This window comes from Mauremys reevesii, linkage group 4, assembly GCF_016161935.1.
Source record: "Mauremys reevesii isolate NIE-2019 linkage group 4, ASM1616193v1, whole genome shotgun sequence".
NCBI classification, from domain to species: Eukaryota; Metazoa; Chordata; order Testudines; family Geoemydidae; genus Mauremys; species Mauremys reevesii.
The window spans coordinates 132629670-132655167 of record NC_052626.1 but is presented as its reverse complement, the minus strand read 5'-3'; the positions used below and the strand labels follow the sequence as shown (position 1 = coordinate 132655167).

At 46.1% G+C, this 25498-nt stretch overlaps 1 protein-coding gene and 1 long non-coding RNA gene across 17 annotated transcripts in view; one reads left to right on the top strand and one right to left on the bottom strand.

Moving 5' to 3' along the window:
* NFASC (neurofascin) overlaps positions 1-25498 on the bottom strand; it is a 169243-nt gene that overhangs the window by 42947 nt on the left and 100798 nt on the right. For 8 of the 16 annotated variants that reach the window (XM_039536227.1, XM_039536228.1, XM_039536229.1 and 5 more), the window contains 8 exons: positions 24449-24550; positions 24108-24305; positions 22918-22988; positions 21667-21889; positions 15725-15840; positions 14024-14228; positions 3226-3348; positions 2072-2245 (listed from right to left, as the gene is read on the bottom strand). In XM_039536227.1, the coding sequence (XP_039392161.1) occupies positions 2072-2245; positions 3226-3348; positions 14024-14228; positions 15725-15840; positions 21667-21889; positions 22918-22988; positions 24108-24305; positions 24449-24550 (1212 nt within the window). Of the gene's footprint in view, positions 1-2071; positions 2246-3225; positions 3349-14023; positions 14229-15617; positions 15841-21666; positions 21890-22917; positions 22989-24107; positions 24306-24448; positions 24551-25498 lie in introns of those variants that run through there. The other 8 variants (XM_039536236.1, XM_039536237.1, XM_039536239.1 and 5 more) reach the window with 3 other exon arrangements.
* LOC120404185 lies at positions 9486-22481 on the top strand. Its single transcript, XR_005597844.1, has 4 exons — positions 9486-9569; positions 17483-17570; positions 19969-20020; positions 22294-22481. It is a non-coding gene; the product is annotated as an uncharacterized LOC120404185 (long non-coding RNA).

The following is a 25498-nucleotide window of genomic DNA, read 5'->3' as shown; positions in this document are numbered from 1 at the left end:
GCAAAGAACACAGGATGCCAATTATTGGACACAGTTGTTGACTACACTTTCTCTTTATAGGCTGGCAATAGCTCAGTCCAAGAGTGCCAACCCACCTTGTTTCTCTGTCAACAGAACCCTTCCGAGAGTTATACAGTAGTGAGCTATTATACTTCAGAGTTTGGGCACCCTAAAAGTAAGAGAGGCTGTTCCCCATGTTCTACATAGTGGCATAGTCTCAGAAATGCACTTTGTAACTGCAAAGAAGAGATAAAGCTATTTCAGAGGAATTCCAAGACCTAGGCAAATACTGTTTGATAGTTCCCTCTGGTGGCTATCTGAAGTGTACACTCTCTTCCAGGAAAAAGAGAGAGCTCATCTCCGTAGAAGCATCTCTGTGGATCAATGGCACAGTCTCTTTGGGGGATGGATTAAGTGGACCCTCCCACCCCAAATTTAAACCCTGTCAGCTCTGATTCTAACCACTAGACAACAGCACTGTGTCTCTTTGATTGTTTTCCTAGTTATACTGATAAACTAGATCTCCTGACACTGGCTGGGTCAAAGTTTTCTCCTCTTTGCTGGACCCTCCTCAGGCAAATGCCAAAATACTGCATGTTGTAGCTTTTGAAGGTCAATTATAAATATCCTGGTATAAACCCCACTGTTAATGACTAAACACACAGCGATTGCCAAAACCCATTAATTAACTTGGATCTTTTCCTCACTCCCTTCATTTCTTTTGCCAGATTGAGTGCAATGCCCCAACAGCCTCTCCTTCCCGCCTGTGGGCTAGTACCTAGGGACCAGCATTCCCAATATACCCTGACAGCGTACCACGTTGGGCAGTGAAATCCAGGGGAGGTGCTGCTTCTCATTAGATCTAGCCACTTGTCAAACTGCAGGGATTACCTAGCAGCCTGCCAATGGTTAGATCACCCAGCTATGTTTTTGTATCCCACTGATCCGTCCTCGCTGGATCGCTCTGGCCCATTGTCTCCCAGGCATAACATCGACACAGCAGTATTGTTCAAAGAGGTTTTTCAATGTAAATACTATTAGTGGAATCTGCACTGAACATTTCTGTGGTGAACTCCACGTGGAGCTACAGTAAAAGGGTCATAGAAATGTAGGACTAGGAGGGATCTCAAGAGGTCATTTAGTCCAGCCTCCCACACTGAGGCAAGTAAAATTGGTTCTAGACCATCCTTGACGGGAATTTTGTCTGACCAGGTCTTTAAAATTTCCATTGCCAGGGATTCCACTACTCCCCTAGGTAACCCTTTCCCATGCTTAATTATCTTTGTAGTTAAAGTTTTCTTAATATCTGACCTAAATCTTCTTTAAGGTGGCAAAGGCCTACTAGAGAGTCTCTCACTCTGCATACACTGTTTCCTCGTAGTGGATATATGTAAGTGATACTACACAGCACGTGAAGGGGCAGGCAGAGTGCCTTCAGGAAGACGGAGTCTACTGCTGTGAATACAGCAAGCACTTCTCTGTAGTTGTAAAAGAGAGAAACCCTCCTGCTTCAGGGCATAAGACAACCACTAACTGCCTGGGGTCAGGAAGAAACTTCCCATAAGGGCAGGTTATTGCTTCATAATTGTTCTCTCTGAGGGGTCTTGCACTTTCCTCTGAAGAATGAGGTGCTGGCCATTGTTGGAGACAAGATACTGAGTTAGATGGACCATAACTCTGATGCACTATGGCAGTTCCTATGTTCCTAAATTTGGAAAAGCAGTCACTACATTTGCCTATCTAACTAGGTACTCATATGGCCCTCATTAATGTCGTATCTGAGCACTTCACAATCATGAGTGGATTTTATCTGCACATCCTTAACAGTGCTATCCCCATTTTACAGATGGGTAACTGAGGCACAGAGTAGAACTTTCTTGCTTAGGGACTATTGGCTCTACTTATGTCACAGTGAGAAAGTTACCCGTTCCCTTAGTAAAACCACATTCTGTATGTGATTTTCAGGGTAGTCTGTAATTTTGGAAGACATGCATAATGCTCCTTGTGCGATAACTCCTCTGGGAGCATGTATCCCACCCCCAAAGTCACAGCAATGCTGTCCTCCACCTACCTTCATTCAGTGGGGCTGGTGACTCTTCCACAATGGATTCTCCATCTCCCACCTGTGTCCTAGCACGCAGAAAGAATCTATATCGCGATATGGGGTCTGTCCTCTGGAGCGTAAACCTTGTTTGGTTGGGGGAGAAGGTTTCTGCCAGCGTTCTGCCCGTTTTGGTTCCATTAACTGGGGAGAAAGGCAAGCTGTGTAGGCTTCAGCTTTGTTTCAGACACATGCTATGTTACACATTTCATCTCCTCCCATCCTAGGAAATCAGCTGATGGTCCAATATGCTTCTGGATTGACTACGCTCAATAGAAAGATTTGTGGAGATGCAACAAAACCTGTCTGAGAGAGCAACAGCAGCCAGCTGTCTCCTAAGGGGATGTGCATTGAGTAACAGTGCAGCTGAACTGTACTGGCTAGCATAGGTGCTGGAACTAGGGGCGGAGGGTGCTGCTGCACCCTCTAGCTTGAAGTGGTTTCCACTATATCCAGGGTTTACAGTTAGGTTCAATGGCTTTCAACCCTCCACCCCCCCCCCCCACTATACAAATTGTTCCAGCACCCCTGCAGGCTAGAGATGAGATTCACACCCATACAGAGGGCTGGTATTGTGAGAGCTTAAGCAGGACACATAAGACTTGTGTTGTGCACAGCCCTGATATTTGGCCCTCTGCATTGCATTGAATTCCGTACTGTTTGGGGATACTGTGGGGCAGTTTCACTCTTTCTGCACTAATCTTCCAGGTGTGTGTGTGTGTGTGAGAAAGAATCTGCTGTACCGATTTCACTGTATTTAGACTTTGCTTGCAATTTATTATTGCAGTCTGGGGCTAAACCTTATTTCTCCCCCTATGGCCAAGGCCTGGGAGATGCTGAGCACCCGCAACCCCTACCGGCTTATGCTGAAATGCTACAGGCACTCAGCACTGTAGCAGAGCTTGTCGCCTTCAGACATAGCAAATGTTTTACCTTGTCATGGAAACCTCTGATTCTTTAAAGGGCTACTCTTGTGCCGTCATATTTTGGAAAATACCTTTTAGCACCTGGGAGGAGGCACTCTTTCTGGGTTTGGTGCTGAATAACCTACTCACCCAAGAGAACACTTTGTTGAGTTAAAAATCATTGATCAGTGGAGAAAAACAAACAGGTGTGGAACGTACAGGCTTGGTATCTAAGGTTGTATCCAGTGAGAATTCCATTGGGATGTTCAGGGTGGTCCCATTCCAAAGTGATGGTTTCCAGGTTAGGCTGTCGGATTCTGAAATACCTGGGGGCACTGGGTACTTGGGAGGAGGATGGGGCCAGGAGGGAGAAGGAAAGAAAAGACAACATACCTTACAACATGGTACACGTTGCAGGGTGGCTGACATAATAAAGATACACACACCAAGCTAGATGCTGATGGAACAAAAACTGCATTAAAAACCATGCACCAGCACTGAGGGTTTCACAAGCACATTGAAACTCAGAACAATTCTGCATGTGAATCCAGCACTGGATGCAACAGAATCATCTCTTCATTAACTGAGATGCGTGTACTGCAGTTTGATAATTCTCTGCTCATGGAAACCATACCCGTGCAGTGTGCATATCATACCTACTGTCAGAATGGACTAGTGTGATCAGCTAGTCTGACCTCCTGCAAATTGCAGACAACAGAACCTCACCTACCCACCTCCTCCTCCTGTAATAGACCCATAACTTCTCGCCAAGTGACTGAAGTCCTCAAATCATGGTCTAAAGACTTCAAGTTACAGTGACTCCACCATTTACACTAGTTTAAACCTGCAAGGGGCTTGGGCCCCATGCTGTGAAAAACCCCAGGCTCTTTGGAAATCTCAGCTGGTGGGAAATTGCTTCTCGACTCTAAATGTGGTGATCAGTTAGACCCTGAGAATGTGGACAAGCTAGGCACCTGCCCAAGAATTCTCTGTAGTAACTCACAGACCTCCCGAAGTAGTGTCCCACCACTAGCTGTCGGAGATATTTGCTCTGTGGGGGCTAGACCTACCACCACAGTTTGTAACAGGCGCTCTCCTTTGGCTCACGTGGTAGACGCTTGTGTTTTGGAGATGAAGAACTAGTGTTCTTGGCCCAATTTCAGAACTTGTATGTGTAGTTTATCTACCGAGATATCTTTTGTGGGTATCATTACACCAACCCTATGCGCCTGTGCCCCTGAAGTCTGTTTCCTGTTATACAGAGAGGCTGGTCAAGGTCTCTTCCCCCACCAAAGAAAAACTGCAACTGCTGTTCTGTTTATAACAATGTCCAGTAAGATATCCTGCCACTGCTACCTTGTAATCTACTGCAGAGCAGAGAGGGCCTAGTTTCCTAACATGATAATACAATAAAACTACATAAGGCCAGGCACCTGTCTGCTGTTAGTTAATCTTTTGGCAGGGAGGCTACATATGGACGAGCCAATATGAGGTGCAGTTATTGAATAGGTTACCCTGGGATATTTTGCAGTTTTACCTAATCCTCTTGCAAGCCTGTAACCCCCTTGTTAGGATATCCATTTTGCTCCCAACAATCAGAGGAAACAGTCCTCTGTGTACAGGGATTTCTAACACCTGCACTGCATGGGGATGCTTGGAGGTACAGGAAGGGTTTTTCCACCTTTAGCGTATCTCCTGTGGCAGCAGGAGACTCCCTAGAGTCAGAAATGGTGGAGGTTCCCTAAAAGGGTGGGGGGCATCAGTGCCCAAAGCCTGCCCTCTGCACTGCCCCTTCCCCTGAGGTCCCACCCTCATGGCACTCTGAGCCCCTTCCCCCAAGGCCCTGCTCCCATGCTGCCTTTCCCCCCTAGACCCTGCCCTCCGCTCACTCCTCTCCCCCCTTCGCTTGCCCTTACAGCTGGTAAAAAGTGGGAGGGCTATCACTTTAAAAAGTGATGGGGACCTGGGCCCCCTTGTTCCAGCGCTCCTGCCTCGCTTTTGTGAGAGCTCTGAAAATCACCCAGCTCCCCACGAGTGTCTTTTGGCTAGGATGTGCACAGATGCAGCAGCCTGCACGCCCGGCCCCCCCATGCATTCTTGCCCACTTGGGGCCAAGCCACACAACCTGGATGGCTCTTGGAATGTACAACTTGTTTGTGCACAGCAGTAGGGACAAGATTTTGCCCTTAAATCCTAGAGCTTTGTGTAGAGAGGACTGGTTGGCAGGTCCCATTTGGCTCTTTGAAATATGTGGGTATGGTGCTGTGACTTGCTTTCCAAATGCAAAGACTGATTCAAGGTGTACTGCCAGGCGATGGGGTGGCTCTGTCCTATGAGATGTGCATGTGACTTCCCAGGGATCAGAGAGGCACATGGTGCACCCAGAGGCACAATGGGTAACCTGTCAGTCACCCTTTGTTCAAAACAACAGAGCATCTCAGCAGGGCAACTGATTAGGTGTATTGATGCATTTGGTGGTGGTGTGTTTCGTCTCACTAGTATTTGATATGTCCTATTGAAACTGGACAAACTGCATGGCAACTTCACTGCTCCTTAGCACAGAACCGTTTTAGGGTAAGGCCAGGGACGCCCCATTGTGCCAGGCACAGCACACATACCATAGGCCTTGTCCTGAACAGTATATGGCCAAAATGTTCAGAGCTGGCAAAGCAATAACTTGTTGCGTGTGTGGGCCAGATCCTGCTCTCAGCTTTGGTCATAACTGCAGAGTGTGAATCAGAGTCTGTCACTGAGCTGGAATATTGAACAGTGTTTGTTTTTTAAATGGAAGCTTTGAAGCTAATACATATCGCTTTACACCCCTTAGAACAAGAGAAGAGCTGCTTAAACAATTTCCTGACAAGCTGCACCTCCTGAGAGCATTATCAGACCTAGTTTTGTGCTGAAGGGAGTTATAAAACCACCCCAGCTTGCTGGGATTTGTATATGCACAAATCCAGGCCAAATGGTACACAACCCTAACACCCAGCTAATGGAGCATGTCTAGAAAAGTTTTGCATTCTGAAGGGCTTCAGGATTGGGGCCAATGGCTTTATTTCCCCAAATTTCAATGAATGATGATACTTTGAGTAAAAGTCAGCTTTTAAAAAGCCAACGCAGGAAGAGTTACAGCCTCCATCATGCCTCTTCTCCCCCCCCCCCCTTGTTACTTATAATGTACAGGACTATATATGTAAACCTTAAAAGATTCATTGCCAGTCGCTAAAAGGTGCAGCGCCAATGAAAATCTACTGAGCTGTCGCCAAATAGCATCTAGAGCAGTGGTTCTTACTGAAGCTGTTCTATTTTAATTAACCATTAATTGGGCCAAAGCAAAACATGAAAATGAGACACCTGCTGTAGCTCAGAGGTTGGGGTATTTCCCTGAGATGTTGAGGATGTGGGTTCAATCCCTATAGCTGGTTGGAGAGGGACAGGCCTTTGAAGAAGGACTGCCCTTAACCTTTGCTGTTGAAGCTGTTCCACTTTAATTAGCTATGACTTGGGGCAAAGCAAATAGTACTAGTAAAAGGCCTCTGTAGCTCAGAGGTTAGTGTTTGTTCCTGGGATATTGAAGATCCTGGTTCAGTTCCTCCCCCTGCCTGGGGAGAGACAAGTCTTTGAGGTGGGAGTGCCCTCAGCCTTTCCTGTTGAAGCGGCTTCTACTTTAATTAACTATGAATTGCGCCAAAGCAAGGTTGTCTAAAGAGCTGCCTTCTCTGGTGTAGAGGTTTGGGCACTCTCCTGGGATGCAGAGGGCCCTGGTTCAATCCCTGTGGTGGGGAAGGTGTTTGCAACATGTATTGGCTGCCTGTGGGGCCTTTTATTTAAATATGGGGGTGGTAAAAAAGCAAGTCACTCTTTTGTCCCCTGTGGCTAGGCTACCCACCCAGGCTGTGGGAGACCCCAGGCCCAACCCCTCCTCTGCAAGGGGTTGTGCCAAGGCTCTCCCACCTCCCAGGAGACCTCCCCCCTCCTGCCTCCCACTTACACCTCCCAGCCCCCCCCCCAACCTGGCCCCCTAGCCACCACCCCGCCCACCTCCCAGGCCCAACCCCCACCCCTCCTGCCCTTGCCCCCACCCACCACTCTTGTGAAGTGAGCGATCTCTGTTCAAACCCCCTTCTGTTTCCAGAAAGACAAGGGCCTTCCGCAAGCGAAAGGGGACCTAAACAGGAACCTCCCACTTCTCCCCTGGGAGGTGGGACAGCCTTCTCCAAATCCTTTTAAATAGTCAGAGGAAGGATTTGAACCAGAATCATCCACTTCCTAAGCAAGCAACTTAACCACTGGACTATAGAGTGACCCTAGAGCTTGGCCTGGCCCAGTTCATAGTTAACTAAAGTGGAGACAGCTTCAAGAGAAAAGAGACATGCAGCTCAAATCCTAGCTCCTTCAGGACCAGGGACTTGAACCAGGTTTTCCAGCACCATAGGTGCAGGCCCTTTGCACCAGGCTATATAGTGCTGCTTGCAAAACCTCTTTGCTTTGGACCATTTAAGAGTTAAATAAAGTGGAAGCCGCTTCAACAGGAAAGGTTGAGGGCACTCCCTCTTCAAATCCTTGCTCCTCACCAGGTACAGGGAAGACTGAACCAGCATTTCTGAAATGAGCCCAATCCGCTGAGCTACAGCACATGGCTTATCTTTAGATCTTGCTTTGGCCCCATTCATAGTTAATTAAAGTGGAACAGGAAAGGTTGAAGAGGCCCCCCACAGCAGAGTACCTAACAGTTGGTACAGCCTCTCGAGAGATAGGTGGGTGCTATACAGATTCCTTTTCATCAAGCATCACTCTCCCCCTGCCTTGGTAACTACCCAAACCATGGATGATAAAGTGAGTCTCAGGCTGTCTGTGGCCCAATTCAGAGTTAATTAAAGTGGAACAGTTTCAGCAACAGAGGACACACAACCCCCATAAAAATATCCTTAGGTCAGGGAATAGGGCACTCACTTGAGAGATGACAGAGCCCTGTTCATCTCCCTTCTTGTAGCACATGTGTGGTGAGGAGGATTAAACCATCATCTACTACAGCCCACGTGAGGCCCCCTAACCACTGGGGCGAAAGGTTATGAGGGAAAGCTCGTTCCCCTCTCAGGACACTCATCTGCGGTGGCAGATCCCTGTTCCCAATTCCTTCTGTGCATCGGGCAGAGGGAGGAAACTGCCTCAGATTCTCCACTATCCTGGGTGCACACCTCAACCTAACCGCTATAAGGGAGGCTGTCTCCCCCCTTGTGTGGAGTTAGGCGGATGCTGAGTCTGCCTCCCAGCTCCAGCCCTGCAGGGAAGATAGGCAGGGCAATGACTGTTGGCCCCTGGTTTGAGAATTGGGCCGGGGGTCAGGCATGATATAGGCAGCTGGTGCCCAGAGTAGGGCAGCAGGATATGTGCTCAGAGGCAGACACAGAGAGCAAAAACCAAGTGAACTGAGGTGCATCCAGGGTCAGGCAGCAGCCGAGCAGGGGTTTTTGTGGATCACAGCGGTGCCTAAACCTGGGAGTTAGGCTCCACCCACCCTTTGTGGATCTGGCTGTGTGTGCCTATGCCATGGCCTGTGCATGCCCACTTTTGGCTGCCCTGAATGCTGGGTTGTGTGTCTGTGGCATGAACTGAGCTCACTCAGGTCACTCCCCTGCTCAGCACTGCATGCCTGCTCCCTCAGTGCTCTGTGCACCTCCAGCTAAAACGCTGCTGGAGTCCCCCGCGTCAGAGGAAGTGAGAGGCTCTGTTCACCAACTGACACAAAAACTAAACCCAGACACTATTCTGGGGCTGCATCTAGCATACCAGTTCTCAAGCCAACCTGGTTCTGAATTTGCATTTTACAACACTTTAAAATTAAGCACAGGTCATTTGCTGGGAGAAGGGAGCTGTATCTCAGCAGTCCCTTGATCATGATCCTAAATTTGCACCGCCAGTGCTACCCAACGCCTACTACTAGCATTGTTTGCCTTTAAACAACTACTACTGCAGGCTTTGTGCATCTCTGGCACTTGTTGACATTCCAGGTCTTGCTTCACAGACCCAAAATAAAAGCCTAGTAATGCTGGGTTTATTGGGTTTTGGAGCTGTGTCTTGGTCAGCTTAGGGGAAGGCAAGAAATGTTCTATGGGAATACAGCTCCCTCCCCACCGACTTTGTGCAAAGGAAAAGTTGTTTCTTTCCAGTCACACCCACCTCTGAGCCAGGCTGTTTCCCTGGGTTCACTGAGTATGGCTGAAGAGTTAACTAACCCCTGTGACACTGCATCCCTTACTCACTCAAACTCCGTGATATGCCCTGGCATAAGCCTGGAGTGAAATCAGGTGTGTGTGTGGCGGGGGACAGACCCACAGCTTCCACATGCTCCCAACCAGTGAACCTTGGGAAGGTCTTTAGTCCCCACCTCCTCATCCTGCAAATCATTAACACCCCAGCAGGTGCAATAACTTTAAAAGGCCCAGCTATGAAGAGGGCACCCCTCCCTCTTAGGTCCCCTTTCTGAAACCAGCACAGGAAAAAGCTTGCTGCTTAAATCCTCTCTTCTTCACCAGTAAAGGGGGATTAAACCAGCCTCTCAGGTAAGAACCCTAACCCCTAGGCTATACAAGACTCCTTGCAACTGAGTCTTGTTTTGGCCCAGTTAATAGTTACAGTGGAACGCTTCCAGAGGAAAGAAGCTCCCTCTTCAAACCTGTTCTTAAGAGGCAGAGGGAGAAGTTGCAGCAGGGTCTTCCCACTTCAAGGTCAGCAGCCTAATCTCCAGTCTATAGAGCAATTCTGAGCCTTTTACTGGCCCCACTGGTAATTAATTGAAGTGGAAAAGCTTCAAGATGCTGGCTTTTCTCCTCTATCTGGTGTGCAGAGCTGCAACCACTGGAGCTCAGAGCCAAGTCTGGGATGGAGCTAGAGGTTGCTCTGTCAGCACCAGTCACAGCAGATCAGGGAGTGTCAGAGGCAGAGTGAACTACTGTCCTGCCCCAAAGGCCCTGAGTCTGGTACTGTCCCTGCAAACCCTGACCGGTGTTTGTCAACACCATGCAAATATGCATTTCACAGCTCTGCAGAACTCATAACTCACCACAACTGGCAGCGTCTGCTCAGATGAGGTCTGGGTCTACAATACCAAGGTGAGGGAATATAAGTCAAAGGTGAGCTGGCTGTTCTTAAGGTTTGGTGTGGGGAAGCCTAGGACTGGCACAGCTGTGGGTCAGGATGGAGCATTACTGTCAGAGCTGGCTGGGGGAGCTCAGGACTGGAATAGCAGAGGGGGGGCTGTGAGTGAGGGCCATTGGCAGAGCTGGGTGTGTGGGAGGTTTGCTGAGCGCTTGTCTGATCTTCTCTCAGCACTGTTATTGAGTGCCACATCTCCCTGCACAAGACAATAAGTGAGTAACTCATGCCCTGACACACACACACACACACACAGTTTGCAAATGTGTCCTGGGTTTTCAGACTAGCTTCTCATTGCTCTAAATCCTTATGACATCCCATCCTTGGCTGCTGTTTGGCTGATAGATAAGTTGGAGAGCCCTGGCCTGACCCCAAGGCAATGGGAAGACTCTTAGTGAGTCCAGAGCTTTGGGTCAGCTCCATTTTGAAGAGGGTGGGAATTAGGAGGTGACCCCTGCCACATAGAAACCACTTCACAGGTTTTCAGGAAATTTTTCCAATTGGTTTTTCAGACTCTCCTTCTCCCTCCTTAGATACCCATAGAGAGAGAAGTGTGGGATGCTGTATGGAATATAGGTGACCATTTATAATAATATTGATACCAATATTACCCAATTGCAATGAATCTTACAAGATATGCCATGTAAAGTATCAATGGAAAAGCTGTAACTTGTTACATATGATCTTGTTCAGATGTATATATCTTTGTATTGTGGGTTAATATGCGATATCTGTATCTGAAACTTGTGCTGTTTCTGGGTGACACCCCCAGACAGAGGCAATTAAACAGGCTAGACAGTGCTGATGCCAGTCAAGGGTAATCAGCTATACAATGAAGCCATTGAGAAGGCAGGGGCTATGCCTATGAGTCAGCAGGACCTGTACTAGGGACATGCCTGTGGACAGGGGACTCCAGTGCTTTTCTGTGCCCATGTACTGTGAGCTTGTATTTGGGACAGAGGATGTACAAGCCACATAGCAAAGGCGGCTGCATCATCTCCATTTTGTTTTCAATCCTGCTTCTCACCTCTGCAGTAACTTCTCTATAAACTGAAGCTTTGAACAAAGGACTGATGGACCCATCCAAGCTTTGGATGTGTTCCAGGGGGACTTTACAAGCCAGCAAACTCACTAATACTGTTATGACTTCATAGTCCATATATCAGGTTCTTATGTATGTATCTGATTGCTCTGACCATTTAACAACCCTGGTGTTCCATTTCTTTTATAATAAACCTTTAGATACTAAAGGACTGGCTGGCAGTGTGGTATTTTGGGTAAGATCCAAACTAGTATTGATCTGGTAACATGGCTGGCCACTTAGGGATGAGAAGAACATAATTTAAAACTCTCTAACTTCTCACTTTACTGGACCAATTTGCTGGTGGGAGTAATTTTTTAGCCTCTTGATAACCAGGGGAGGATAAGAAGCACAGTTTGTGACTGGTGAATCTAACTACAGTGTGAACCATCAGTCTTGGGATAATCTGCCATGGGGAGGATTTGGTGACTTAAACTGGCACCATCCAACACTTCCTTTGTAGTAGCTACATTGTTCCTCTGGTTACTGCACTTCTAATCATTAACCCTCCATCTGTTGCAGAGATTGGCATGGGTCTTGTGGGCTTTGGCCTATTTTTCATCCTTTTTGGGGTGCTCTTGTACTTTGACTCAGTGCTGCTGGCCGTTGGAAATGTCAGTACCTCAAAACCTTGGCCCCCTTCCTTGCTCCTCCTGAGGGCAAAATATAGCACTGGGACAGACAACCCCTCTGCAAACAGTCACAGCTCCCATGGTGGAGCATGCCAGCCCTTTGGCCTTGTACAGCTTCCTTGTATGAGAGAAATGGGGCTAGTCTCTGTTCAAATCCTGCTCAGGTTTTTGTGAAATACTTGCTGGGTTTCAGTCCAGCTGTGATGTGTCCCCATCCTTACTCTCACCACAACTGGTGCTAACTGATCCCCTTGTAGGCAACCCTGAAAGAGAAGCCAAGAATCAAATCACATGGAGACTAAACTATTATCTCACTACTGAGGATGGTCCTTCCCAATCAGGGTTGGGACACTTGTATGGTGCAGCACACACCTGTGTGGGGATAAATAGAGCATTTCAGTCTCCAGGGAAGTCAGCCCAGCACCTCTCCTCCCAGGCACTAAAGTCCTTCTAAAAGTTGTAATGCATTTACAGATAAAAAGAACTAAGGGCTTGTCTACACATGGAAGTTCATTCAGACTCAGGAACCGTCCCGATATTTGTGTGGTTGTCCCACGTCCTGACCGATCTTCGGTCGGGACACAATTTGTCCCGATATTTTGCTCCGCTGGCAGCACCCAGCCTTTTTTTTTGCTCTGCCGGTGGTCCCCTCTCCCCACCGTGTGTCCTGATATTTTCTTCATCTCATCTGGTCACCCTAGGTACAGTGTAAATTTAATGTGGATCATCTATTTCAAATTAACTCCATGAGTGGATGCTCTTATTCTGAACTAGTTTTAATCCACTCTGGAAATGGATTAACTAATTAGGAATAAGATACAGTTACTCTGGGATAAGAGCATCCACACCTGGTGTTAATCAGGAACAGCTATTCTGGAATAACTCCTCATACAGATGAGTAATTATTAAAGGAATGTCAGACTGGAGGGAGGTCTCAAGTGGGATTCCACAGGGATCTGGTCTGAGTTGGGTGTTTAACATTTATAAATGACCTGGACATAGGAATAGAGAGCATACTGATCAAACTTGCAGATGACGCAAAGCTTATGGGGGATGTCAACACTTTGAAGGACAGAGCTAAAATTCAAAGGCATCTTGATACATTGGAGAACTGGGCTATAAACAACAAAATGCAATTCAGTGAAGATAAATGTAAGGTGCTACACTTAGGGAAGAAAAAACAAGAGCACAAATATAGAATAGGTGGTAATTGTCTTTTCAGCAGCACTGCTGGCAAGGATTGGTGACTTGTGGTGGATCACAACCTGGAGTCAGCATTGTGCTGCTGTTGCCAAAAAAAAGTTTTAGATTGAATTAACAGAGGCATAGCATGCAAGTCACGGGAGGTGGTAGTACTGCTCAGTCCTGATTAGGCCTCAGCTGGAGTACGGTGTCCAGTTTTGGTCACCAATGTATAAAAAGGATGTAGAGAAACTGGAAAGGATCCAGAAATGAGTGACACACATGATCAAAGGGATAGAATGCAGCCGTACAAGCAAAGGCTTGAAGGAACTGGGTCTCTTTAGTTTAGAAAAGAGGAGACTAAGGGTGGGGGGGAGAGACATGATAGCGGTCTTCAAATACTTGAAAGGCTACTACAAAAAAGATGGAGAAAAGTTGTTTTGCCACAGGAGAAGACAATGGCTTCAAATTACAGTGTAGTGGATTTAAATTAAATCTGAGGAGAACTTCCTAACTAAACAGCAGCAGGACAATGGAACAGAGGCCTCGGGAGCACGTGGAAGCTGCTTCACTGCCGGTTTCCAAAAGGAGGCTGGAGCCATCTGTCTCAGATGGTTTAGACACAACAAATCCCGCATCTTGGCAGGGTGTTAGACTAGATGACCCTTCTGGTCCCTTCTAACCCTATGATTCTATGGGTACCTCTGCCATTAGGCGCTACAGCAAGATGTACATACCTGAGCTCCAGGCAGAGAAATGCAGTGTGACAGCTTTGGGGCCTTAGAGCTGGCACCTGTCCTGCACAGGATAGGTGGGTCTGTTCCTTTTTAAACAGGATCTGTCTCTCATTCTATGGAATTTCCATACAGGGCAGGAGGGATTTTAAGGCTCTGTGGAGCAGAGTTTTCCCAGCATGTGCACAAAGCATATAACAGTGTATGCCTGCAAAAATTCCAGAAGAACCTACCTCCTTCAGGTGTTGTGAACTCCTTAATTTCACTCCGAGGCCCATCTCCTCTCCCGTTGACTACAACCATCTCCAGTTTGTAGTTGCTGTAAGGAAACAGCCGGGACACTATGCCCCGTTGTCGGTCTCCAACAAAACCCACAGACTGCCTTTTTTTGGAGACCCACAGGTTCTTCAGCAAACTACTTTCTCTCCAGAAATAGGCCTTCAAGAAATATGTAGGGCAAGTGAAGCTTTTCCCATTCAGGTACAATTGTTTTTCATTAATAAAGCATAACAATTCTTTGCCTCTCAAAGTGCTTTAGAACAATTAATTAAGCCTCATAACTGCCCAGGAAGTAGGTCAGTAATATTATCTCCTGTTTACAGATGCAGAAACTGAGGAATGGTCAGGCTAAGTGATTTGCCCAAGGTCACAGAGTGAGTCAGCAGCAGAGATCAGGATGGAACCCAACAGTTTTGGTTCCCAGTCCTCAGCTTTAGGCAGAGAGCATTACCCCTCCAGATGAATTAGTAAATTTTTCCTATAAAGAAAGGAAGAGGCTTAATATGTCCAGGCACAATTAAAAGTCTGAACTTGAAAAGATGCTGATTCAAATCCCTACAAATATAGATTTTTTGAGATAGAAAATAGATATACAATGGTGCATAAGAGTAATGAAAATGAAGGCAGAATTCAAAGAATTTTCTATGAATACTGAATTCTTGGATTTGAAAAGTATGAACATGTACAGAATATGCCACCAACCTAGATTGCAAAATTCTCAAAAGCTCTATCAGATTTTTGCTTAAGTCCAGACTTTTGCTTGTTATCAGGCACTCCAACTGGCACAGGTGAGATTAGCAGCGCATATGTTTGATAAAGAACAGTTGTTGCAATGAGTATACAGTATATTTAGCTCTATACTTTCTTTAGTTTTCAGTTAGTATGGTTTTGTTTTAAATCTTGACCGGGGCAAATCCAGATAGCATTTATTAAGACTGTGTGTACATTAGGGATGACACAAAAATCAGTGTATAGGTATCTGAGGGGTCTTTCTCCTCCTCCCATGAAAACCATGCACGTTGCATAATGATGAAAGGATGTAACTTAACAGTTCTAGAGACAGAAGTTGTATTAATTAGGTAGACTACAAGCAGCAGCAATGCCTCAACCTTGCTTAGCAGAAGCCACCTTTAGGGGTGGGGGAAGGTAGAGCTGTTTATATGGCCCATGTAGTCCTTGAACCCTAGTATGGGGCTCAGTGCTGTGGGCACCAAACACTCTTTTCTGACTGTAAGAGCAAAGACTCCAATCAGTAGCACATATTAGGCTGAGCATGTTTGCACAGGCAGGACTAAGTCTCATTAGAAGGCCCAGTCCTACTCTCATTCAAGTCTTGAGTTTTGCCATTGAACTTCAATGGGAGCAGAATCTAGCTCTAAATCAGCCCTGCAAACAAGATCTCCGTAGATCTTTTTTTTCCGGGTCATTAAACAAGTCACCCTGGGTGTTTTTAGTCTTTATCACACAGGTGTTCTTCCAGAATGGCTAGGCATGATCACTGATGTGCCCACAGAATGATGGCACCCAAGGCTGTTAGGCCCAACTTACTGTTTCATGTCATCCCCACTGCATACTGGCCACATTTCCAGGTCACCCTTTGTGAGCAAGGTTAGCTGTATTAATAGTCAGTATCCAAACAATTTGTTTTTTCTCACTCTGTATTCCTTAAGTTGTCCCTGGACGGTATCCGGATATACTCGGCTCCATTGGAGACTGACTGCTGTGCTGTTTATAACTTTTAGCCTAATATCAGTGGGGGCAGCCTTGGGATCTAAGCATTCAGGAATAAAACAAAGTGTAGATTAGGTACAAATTGGGTTTTTTAATTCCAACAGTAGTCTACACCTCATTTTCTCCTGAAGGTTACTCCTGCGATTCCTGCTAGGCAGGTTTTTGGGGCATTTTGTTTTTCATTCTAAGTTGTCCTAGGGTAAATATCAGACACACAAGCCCCTGCTGCCACCTTGTGGCATTCAAGAGCAGTACCCGGATAATGAAATTGGGGAAGCAATATCCAGAACATATTATTTACCTCCTAACACCTTTCATCTGAAGATCTTGAAGGATTACATATCCAAGGCACAGAGGTCAAAATCCACTTGAGGTGTGCCTCCCCCCCGCCCCCAACATCAGTGGCAGAGTTGGGAATCCAGTCCAAGAATCTCTGTTCAGAGATTTCTGCTCTACCCCATTAGTCAGTACAGCCAACTTTCTAAAGAGAATGGTTTAAAAATGTTTCCCATGATGTGCTAGTATTCTTTTTTGGCCAGATACAGGAATTACTTCCTTGTTTAACAAGAGCTTGCTAATTTTAGGAATTTTAGATTTTGAAAAGGGCAATAGCTCACGTTCAGCCATGACGAAACACCATGGGCCAGATTCTCAGTATGTGTAATCTGGATTTGCTTCACTGAAGCCAGTGGAGCTATTCAGATTTACACACCAGCTGAGGAGCTGATCCAGTGTGTCCACAATCCACCAAGACTATGCAGTTTGGAAGCAGCAACATTGGGTCAGCATCCAGCTGTAGTGCAACATGTTGACCATTTAACAATTACCTGGTAAACACTGATGCAGCCACACTTTAGCTGGCTTCATCTTCCAAACATATGTTTTCAAACTGGTTAGCCCTCTCCCCTCCTAGTTTTAAAGGATCACAGCTCCTTTATACCTTGAATGCAGCTACTGCTGTAGCACAGTTTGGAAGCATGTCTGTCTAAATTGTGTGCTGTATTCAGAAACCAACAGAATGAGGTGCAAGTTGACTTGCATGATAGAGCAGTGCAAATGAGTAGGAGTCCAGCTTCTCAGGTGGTATCAACTGGAACTCCAGTGAAGTCTATAAAGCTTTGTTGATTTACACCAGCAGAGGATCTGGCACAATGTCCTTAAGTGATTGTCCTCTTCACCATCTAGACTAATCTGATACACCTGAAATTTTCTGACCAGGCAGGTTCTGAATCTATGGGATACATTGGTTGCTCCTGGCAGTGCCTCCCCAGGAGGGAAAGAAATGTTACAATCTGTCAGCCATTCTTTGTATTGCTGTGCAGTGGCTCCTGATCCATTTAACATCAGCACTTCTCTCAGGCCTCTACAATGGATTTGCTACTTTGAGGAGCAGGTGATCTGTCACACCTCTCTACTCCACTTAACGGTTAGGACTGTGACAGTCTGCCACAAACTTAGCTGCCTCCTGCAGCCCTCGCTTTGTGTACTAAAATGCAGCGAGGCCATGTGGACTTCCCTGACCCAGAGGGGGAGGAACCCTGTGCCTGGGTGGGTGGAGTCAGGCCTGGCTCACTCCTCCCACAGGAAGTTGAAAGGTGGGACAGGAAGTATAAAAGGTAGAGTCTCCAGCTCAGTTGGAGCTGAGCTTGGGAAGGAGACAGATGTATCTTGCTTGTTGCTAGGTCTCTGACTTCACTGCTGACCCCTGAGAGGACAGAGGAGCTGCTGGCTATCTACCCCAGGGAGACGGAGGACACCCAGCGAGCTGAGGTACCAAAGGGGAAGTAGCCCATAGACACTAGCCTGGTTTTGGGCAGATCTCCACTAACCTAGTGGTGGACACTCCTCCACAATTAGGGCCCTGGCCTGGGACCCGGTGGAGTAGGATGGGCCTGGGGTGGCAGCCTCCCCACCATAGGCCAAGAGGCCTACATTTGTCTGCTGTCTGCCAGAGCTAGGACAACAGGGTGCTTGGTGCTCTGCTCTTCCTTGCCTGAGGCCCTAAGCCCCTAGACTGTTGGGTGCTCTTCCCTGCCAAGTAGGGTGACCAGATGTCCTGATTTTTGGGTTTTTTTTTAATATAGGCTCCCATTACCCCCCCACCCCCTGTCCTGATTTTTCACATTTGCTGTCTGGTCACCCTACTGCCAAGAGGCTCAGGCACTAGCACCTGATTCATTAATACCCCTGATATGAGGCAGTAATTTGACCTTACTAGGACCCAGAGGGGAAGGGACAACTGCCACCACACTACACAACAGCAGAACAACCCTTTGCTTTCATATCCAATCAATCTAGATTTACATGGTGATAAAGAATGGCCAGAGCCTGCGGTAGAGCTGGTTGTTCACTCAGTACAGACTAGCTTTCTAATGGGGAAGTGCACTTGCTTTGGTTTCACTGTAGCATCTATAAGAACTTCTATCTCTTCTGGAATACGCATTTGAAACTACTGCACCCACCCATTGGAGAATCGCAACGGACATCCCTAGCAGAGATTTTTCAAAAGTGATTAGTGACATCTTATTGGATCTAGAAGAGATGAGATTCAGAAAGAATGGAGCACACGTATCCTCTGAAAACCAGGTTCTTTTAAAGGTGTTAAGTGAGGTATCCCCGATCACTAGTCACTGTTGAAAATCTCTGCTGGAAATTATTGGAGAAAGAAAGCTTGTAATAAATTAGGGCTAGATGCAGGAGTCACTGGGCAAGTTTCCATGCCAGAGGTCAAACTACAAAAGATCATTATGGTCATCTAGCCTTAATCTAATAGGTTATATCAGGGGTCGGCAACCTTTCAGAAGTGCTGTGCCGAGTCTTTATTTATTCACTCTAATTTAAGGTTTCGCGTGCCAGTAATACATTTTAACGTTTTTAGAAGGTCTCTTTGTATCAGTCTATAATATAACTAATCTATTGTTGTATGTAAAGTAAGATTTTAAAAATGTTTAAGAAGCTTCATTTAAAATTAAATTAAAATGCAGAGCCCCCCAGACCGGTGGCCAGGATCCAGGCAGTGTGAGTGCCACTGAAAATCAGCTCGTGTGCCACCTTTGGCACACGTGCCATAGGTTGCCTACCCTTGGGTTATATATTTAACATGCATGCGTTAACAGTTTACAAAAATCACTAGAACAGGAGGGCTTGTTGCAAACACTGGAAAAACTACTGTATCTTTTCTTGTGGCAGAAACTGCTCCCCAAAACAACCAGTTTGGGGGAGGGGCAGAAAACCAGGCAATAAGACATTGTAAAACAATCAAAGATGATACATAACTCACAGTAAAGCCATCCCTGAACTACAGATGCCACTCCAACAAAGCAAGAGCCAAGTTTCTTTTGCCAGAAAGAAGCCGCTGGTTAAAAACTTTTGTAATAGGAATTAAGTTGTGACGCTTTAGACAAGAGTCCATTTCAGAACCAAGGACAGAGCAGCCCTTAAAGGCCAATAGGAATTTTTTCCCCTCTAGAAACATTTTTCACTAGTGCACTTTGCAGTAGGAGAGGAAATGGAAAATGTGTGAATGTCTAATACTTCCTTGAAAACTTCTAAGGTAAGTAGAGATTCCTAAAGCCTATCCCAGGGAGGGAGTGGTATGGTCCCTTGGAGGTTTGAATTGGTTGAAGATGCCTCCAAGCAACCATGCTGTGACTTATTTGCTTCTAGCAGTGGGAGAAGTGCCTGAGGATCTAGCTTGCAGATCCTAGGCATAGAGTTTGCACAGCTCTAATATTGATTGGCACTGCAGCATGTCACTCAAAGCCTGTGGAACAAAGTGGGCATGTAACATTATAAATGGTACTTAGAACAGGGTAGCTGGGTCAGAGGAAACTCTTCTGCACCACCATTTAGTTATACATACCAGGGGAATCAGCTCTTTCTAGTGTGCTCACCCAGGGAGTGATGCAACTAAACTCTGATGGCCTCTAACGGTTGCCAGGTATACAGAGCTAACCCTGCAATGGCTAAGCTGTACAAAAGTCTTTCAGCAGCATGGCCACAAAACCCAAAATTTAATTTGCTACTGTTAAAGCAGCCCCAGCTTTGTGCCTGAGAAGCCTTTGAAAAAAGTAAGGCCACACTAGCCCACTAAGATGTTGCTCAGCTTATCCATGTATTAACCCCTGAGAATGTTCAGGCTAACTGGTTGGTTTGTCTTTCATCCTAGGTCAAAAGTAGATGTGGGCCACTCTGAATCACAAAAGAACAATAAGCTGAAGGTAAATATACTGTTATCAGGGAGGCTTGGGAGCGAAGTAAAAGCACTTCTAAGGTTAGCATCTTTAGAGGGAAACGATTGGAACAAACCTATCCAGTAGTTTAGCCCATTGCACACTCTATTCACTAGGGGCATGTGCAGGATCTAGTGTTCATACTTTTAGTCTATAAAAAGATGGGAAACAATCTGATGTTTTGCAGCATGAGCTTTCGTGGGTGAATACCCACTTCATCAGACAAAGTGGGTATTCACCCACGAAAGCTCATGCTGCAAAATGTCTGTTAGTCTATAAGGTGCCACAGGACTCTTTGCTGCTTTTACAGATCCAGACTAACACGGCTACCCCTCTGATACTTGACATCTTTTTATAATCATCCCAGTCATTGAGGGAGCTAAATAATGTGAGATCTTGTTTCCAAGAACTGGAGGCCAAATCTCACTTTAGTTTAGCTCCAGCAAGACAAACATTCAGGTGTATTTAGGTTGCCTGTGGAACCTAAATGCACAGCCCAAATATCTACTTTAAACTGAGAGAAATACCTTGAGGCATTGAAAGCCAGGAACTGTGCGGCATCACAGCACTGCCGTAGTGTGTGTAACTTGCTGGTGTAGGGGGTAAGGCAATTTAAGCTGTATTCTTTTTAAGTGCTTTATCTATCCCCTGCTCTTAGCCACAAGAGGCAGACCCAGGGACAGTAGGATTTTGAGTTATTTACTTTCCCCTTCGTAGTGGTAGTAGTACCTGTATTTTTGTGCTCTGAGCTCATCTCGTCAGTGGGAGGTGGACCTTGTGCTATTCCAGGTGAGCTCTTATGGGGGCTCCTTTTCAGAAGTGCAGAGCCCATAGCCCCAACAACAATCCCAGCACGAGTTCAAGCCAAGACTCCTAGTCATGTGGTGCAGTAGAGATGGAACTAAAATACTTTCTCTTTAAAAAATAAACCCTATAATAATTTGTTACAGTTCAGAGCCCCTATCTGTTGCAGGCAGTGAAACCAGTAGCCCAGAGGAAAGGAGTAGGCGATGAAACATACCACTATAGCTACTTGTATGTTTAATTCTCTAAAGCCATGGCACAGCAATCTAATCCAGGATTTCCCTCTGACCAGCATGCAAGATCATCATGTAATTAAGCTGCGTTTCCCTCAGAGCAGAGGGAGGAGTTACTTGCAGCTCAGGTAGGCACCCATACTAGCTCTAATCTTGCTAGTGTGGCTAAATACAGATGTAGCTGCACAAGTCCTCTCAGAACCCTGGGTAAAGCCTACCAGAGTTGCACTCACACCTCTAAGTTCAACACACTCCTTTGCCCGGCTGTACCTTTCATCCAAGGGCCAAACCTCCTTGCCCACATCACTCTCAGAAGTGATATAGTCCAGTTTGCACAAATGGAGGTTAAGTAATTGGGCTTGGGGCTGCACAGATATTTTGGTGCCAGAGCTAGGAATGGAACCTAAAGAGTGGTCATCATCTCCTCCTCCTCAAATCACCAGGAACTGGATTGCTGTGACACCAAGCATGGCTCTAAGGGTGTCCCCCTGAGCTGCAGTGTAGCTTTTCCATCTCCAGTAGGAGAGGGTAGCTTGACAACTTTCACTCCTTCCCCACCCAGTAATACTTAATAGCTCTGGGTAGGCAAATACTCACAATCTTCCCCTGAGTAGCCGATGATAAGGTCAGGCTCTGGAGCTCTCCCGAAGTCATTCTCTGCTTGCACTTTGATCTCATAGGGCACATAGATGGGTGTATTCCAGACAACATGCCTTGTGGTTCTCACTGTCTCGTTGCGCCAGCTCTCCCGCGTATCCCTTTGCCTCCACTTCACTATGTACCTGAGGTTAGGCCCATAAGCTTGGGTTGCATTCAGTGGCTTAATGGATAAAAAGATAAATAAGGTATTATGTATATTTACACTGCATAATACAGCCATGAATAAAAAGCTGCAATTTATCCCTTCCCTACACCAGACTTTGGCTTAATTCCTGGTAACAGCTGTGTAGGTCCAGGCAGGATGTACAGCTGCTTCAGGAATGAAAGTCTGTCCTCTGAAAACTTCTATATAATTATCCTTCTCTCAGGCTTCCTTCAAGAAGCAAGCCACAGAGTAGTGCATGTACCCTGGTCAATTTAAGAGTGACACTTTTCCTTCAAGTGTTACTCTTAATGAACAACATCAGAGAATAATTGGAAGCAGTGTTTAGGCAAGAGAGGGCAGTTCCTTGAGGATCTGTTGTAATCTAGCAACTTTTCTTTTGCTGCCACTCCTGTGAACAGATCTTGGAGACCAACCTCATCCCTAATGCTAACATTTGAGTACACTGTATGAGCAGGCTTCTGCAGGAAGACTAAAGTAGTCCTCATTCACTAGACTGATGAAGAAGTCACTGTCTATCACTTGTGCCTCCAAGGAGTGAGTCAACAATGGTGTTTAAAAAAAAATAAATTCGCTGTTTCTGAACTGAGTAATAACGTACTTGTACTTGTGTAACCTTCACCTTAGACTCATGTCTTAATGAGTAAGCTCTTTGGAATGTGGTGTTCATTTTAATAGCACCAAGAGAATCATAACTGCATGAGAATTGATTTGTTCTGACAGCTACCTAGAATGTAAGGGGGAGACCATGAGGAGTGATTTAAATATGCTCACCTTTAAAAGGGCTGAAGCACAGAATAATCCTAGCATTTGTGTGACACTTCCTCAGTCTAATGTTCTGAATGGTAATAGCCCTTGGTGGCTAAGGGGAAAGAATAAGCAGGATCATCTTGACTTAAAAGGAGCCAGAAACTGAAAGTTGTATCTGAGCCCATTGAAATAAAGTGTTGTCTATATCTAAACAGGCTCTGGCTTTACAGACCCTGGTACCCTCAGCTATGGCGTAGTAAAAAAATTAAACTCACAGTCCAAGTTATCTCCATGTTGTTTTTTTGAGTCCCTGCTCCTTGAACTCCTGTTGGGTTGATTTCTGGACCTGAAATCCACATAAAAACCTTGCCTTACAATGTTGAACATGTAGGCATTTAAAAGCCATGCACAGAGCAAACTGGTTATTAACAGACAATTGAAAACAGAGTGGCCTAACTTGCCCAAATTAGCTTCCATTCAGGTTAATGGAAGATAGAAAGCTGCAGGTTTCTCAGCACTTTTCAAAGTTAGGCCTGTATTTTGGTGGTTTTCAAATATCTAGTCCTATACATTTAAAAGGTGCCTTCTTTGTTAAGTAAAGTAAATCTGAACAAGAGTAATCAGAAGCTGAGGGATGTAATTGAAAAGAGCAGGTCCCAGGCAGCCATATTTTGTGGACACTTCATTTTGCTTAATGCGCCAAAAACCCAGAGATTTAGATTCATAAGTGCCTTGTACTAGAAATGATTTTTCTACTCTCTGCAGCACTGAACACGCACACAGGGTCCTCAACGCTGAGCTGTACTGACCTGCATTGCACACCCAGCCTGTTCTGGGATCTCTGCCAATACTTGAGAATAGTGGAGGGAGTTGGCAGCTTACAATAATGGATCATTGGGGATATAGCTACACTGCTCCTGGGAGCATGCCTCCCTGGTCAGCCCATGCTGCAGGGTAGTGTGCCCTCTTGAGGGGAGCTAGCATGTGCTTATCTACCTGGGCTGGGTAAGATACTGCCAGCTGCAGTGTAAACAGCCCTAGTGCCAAACTTTCAAAGAAGCATCTAAGCTTCCTGCAGGAGGAGGGGATGAAGGATTTTCCTCCTCTCTGCAGTTGCAGCATCATGGAAAGATTGATTTGTTTGAGGAATATCCCCCTCTAAGCAGCTTACAGTGGAAAAATTTCCCACCTTAGCTCTTTCATCTTGAATTTTGCCACTGTGCCAAATACAGCAAGATTCATCCCAACCTGTTAGTACATGGACCAAGTTCTGCTCTCAGTCACAGTACTGTAAAGCCAGAGCAGGATCTGGCCCTGTGAGTTCAACACCCAGGGAAAATGGGCTTGTAATAGAAACTTTAGCCAACCCTCGCCTAGTGTCTGATTTCTGCCATGACCGATGAAAGCTATTCAGAGAGCAAAGCCCCAACAGTGAGTTAAATGGAACTTGACTCCAAGTACTTACTTGCCCCAATAGTGTGGTATCGTTCAGAGGGAAGGCTGGGCAGGCTGCTCCCCACTTCGTTCACAGCTATCACTCGGAACTGGTAGTTGACATAGGGTGAGAGGCGCAGTACAGCTGAGTTCACGCTCCCTGGGTAACGGGAATGGTTATGCCACAACCCAGGTTGGAACTTGTCCTCTTCAAACTGAACCACATAATCTAGACAGAAGAGAGGTGGGAGGTCAGGTTAATGGCAGGGTTTCTCCCAACTCCCAGAGGAAGACAGACTTTTGTCAATGAAAACAATAGCTTGATGAGCACAGCCTGGTCTGGTGTTATAGACGGGAGGGGTGAGCACCAACCTGTGATCGGACTGTTGTTGTCATCACCAGGTATCCATGTCAAGCGCACACTCCTTTCCGCCAGGTCTGTCAGCTCCAGGTCACGAGGCCGCTCAGGTCGTTCTATTGGCAAAGTAACAACCAAAGTTTAGCTCCTTGGGCAATCCCACAGAAAGTCAATGAGAACTGAACACCTAATGCCTTGGGTGCCTTTGAGAGTTCTGCCTAACTCTCACAGGCAGCAGTGAGAAAGTCAGTGCCAGCTGATGGCTCTTTGGGGAGTGGCTGCATGTGACAGGAGGAGTCTCCATTCAGTTCTTAGCAGACAAGTGTGTTTCCTTAATCTGAACAAATGTAGCACCTTTGTACACTTCATCAGGACCCTTTGTGGTAGTGCAGGCGGCCTTTCCAGGGTATATTGGGGAGGCTGGCAATGCCCAACCACTACAATCAAATGCAGAAAGAGGTGTGCGCACATAGAACAAAGGCATCAAACCGAAGGAAAAACATGCTGGCTTATATACTGTATGGATGGTGGATTGACAAAAAGACAAGGAAAACAAACTCTGTTTGTTCTTGTAGAGCAAGGTCATGTCATAAGACACTACACTCTTGGGTCACCTTCCCTTTACAGAGAGCCATTAACTAAGAGAAGCCAGGCAAGCAACTAAGTGTTTTCATCCCCGTTTTACTGATAGGGAAACCGAGGCAGTGACTTGGCCTACATCCCAGAAGATCAGTGGCAGAACCAGGTTTCCTAACTCCCCTTTCGGGGTCTTACCCACTCTGCCACTGCCACCTTGCCTGTAGTGAGTGATGTTATTCTTGTGCTATACCATACTGCACCTTAACTCCCAGACAACCATTACAAACATACCACAGCAGCTTTCTGCTCATGGTGAGTTGTGACAACTCTTAGAAATAACTTACCATAGCAGGCTTTGGAGCATCAGTCTCTGGCTTTTCAGCCTCTCCAGCCCTACGTTTCCCATTGGAGTTATTGCAAAGGCCAAACAAAACAAAAAGCATATCCAAATAAAAGGGTTTCAATAAACCAAACTGATTAGTGGG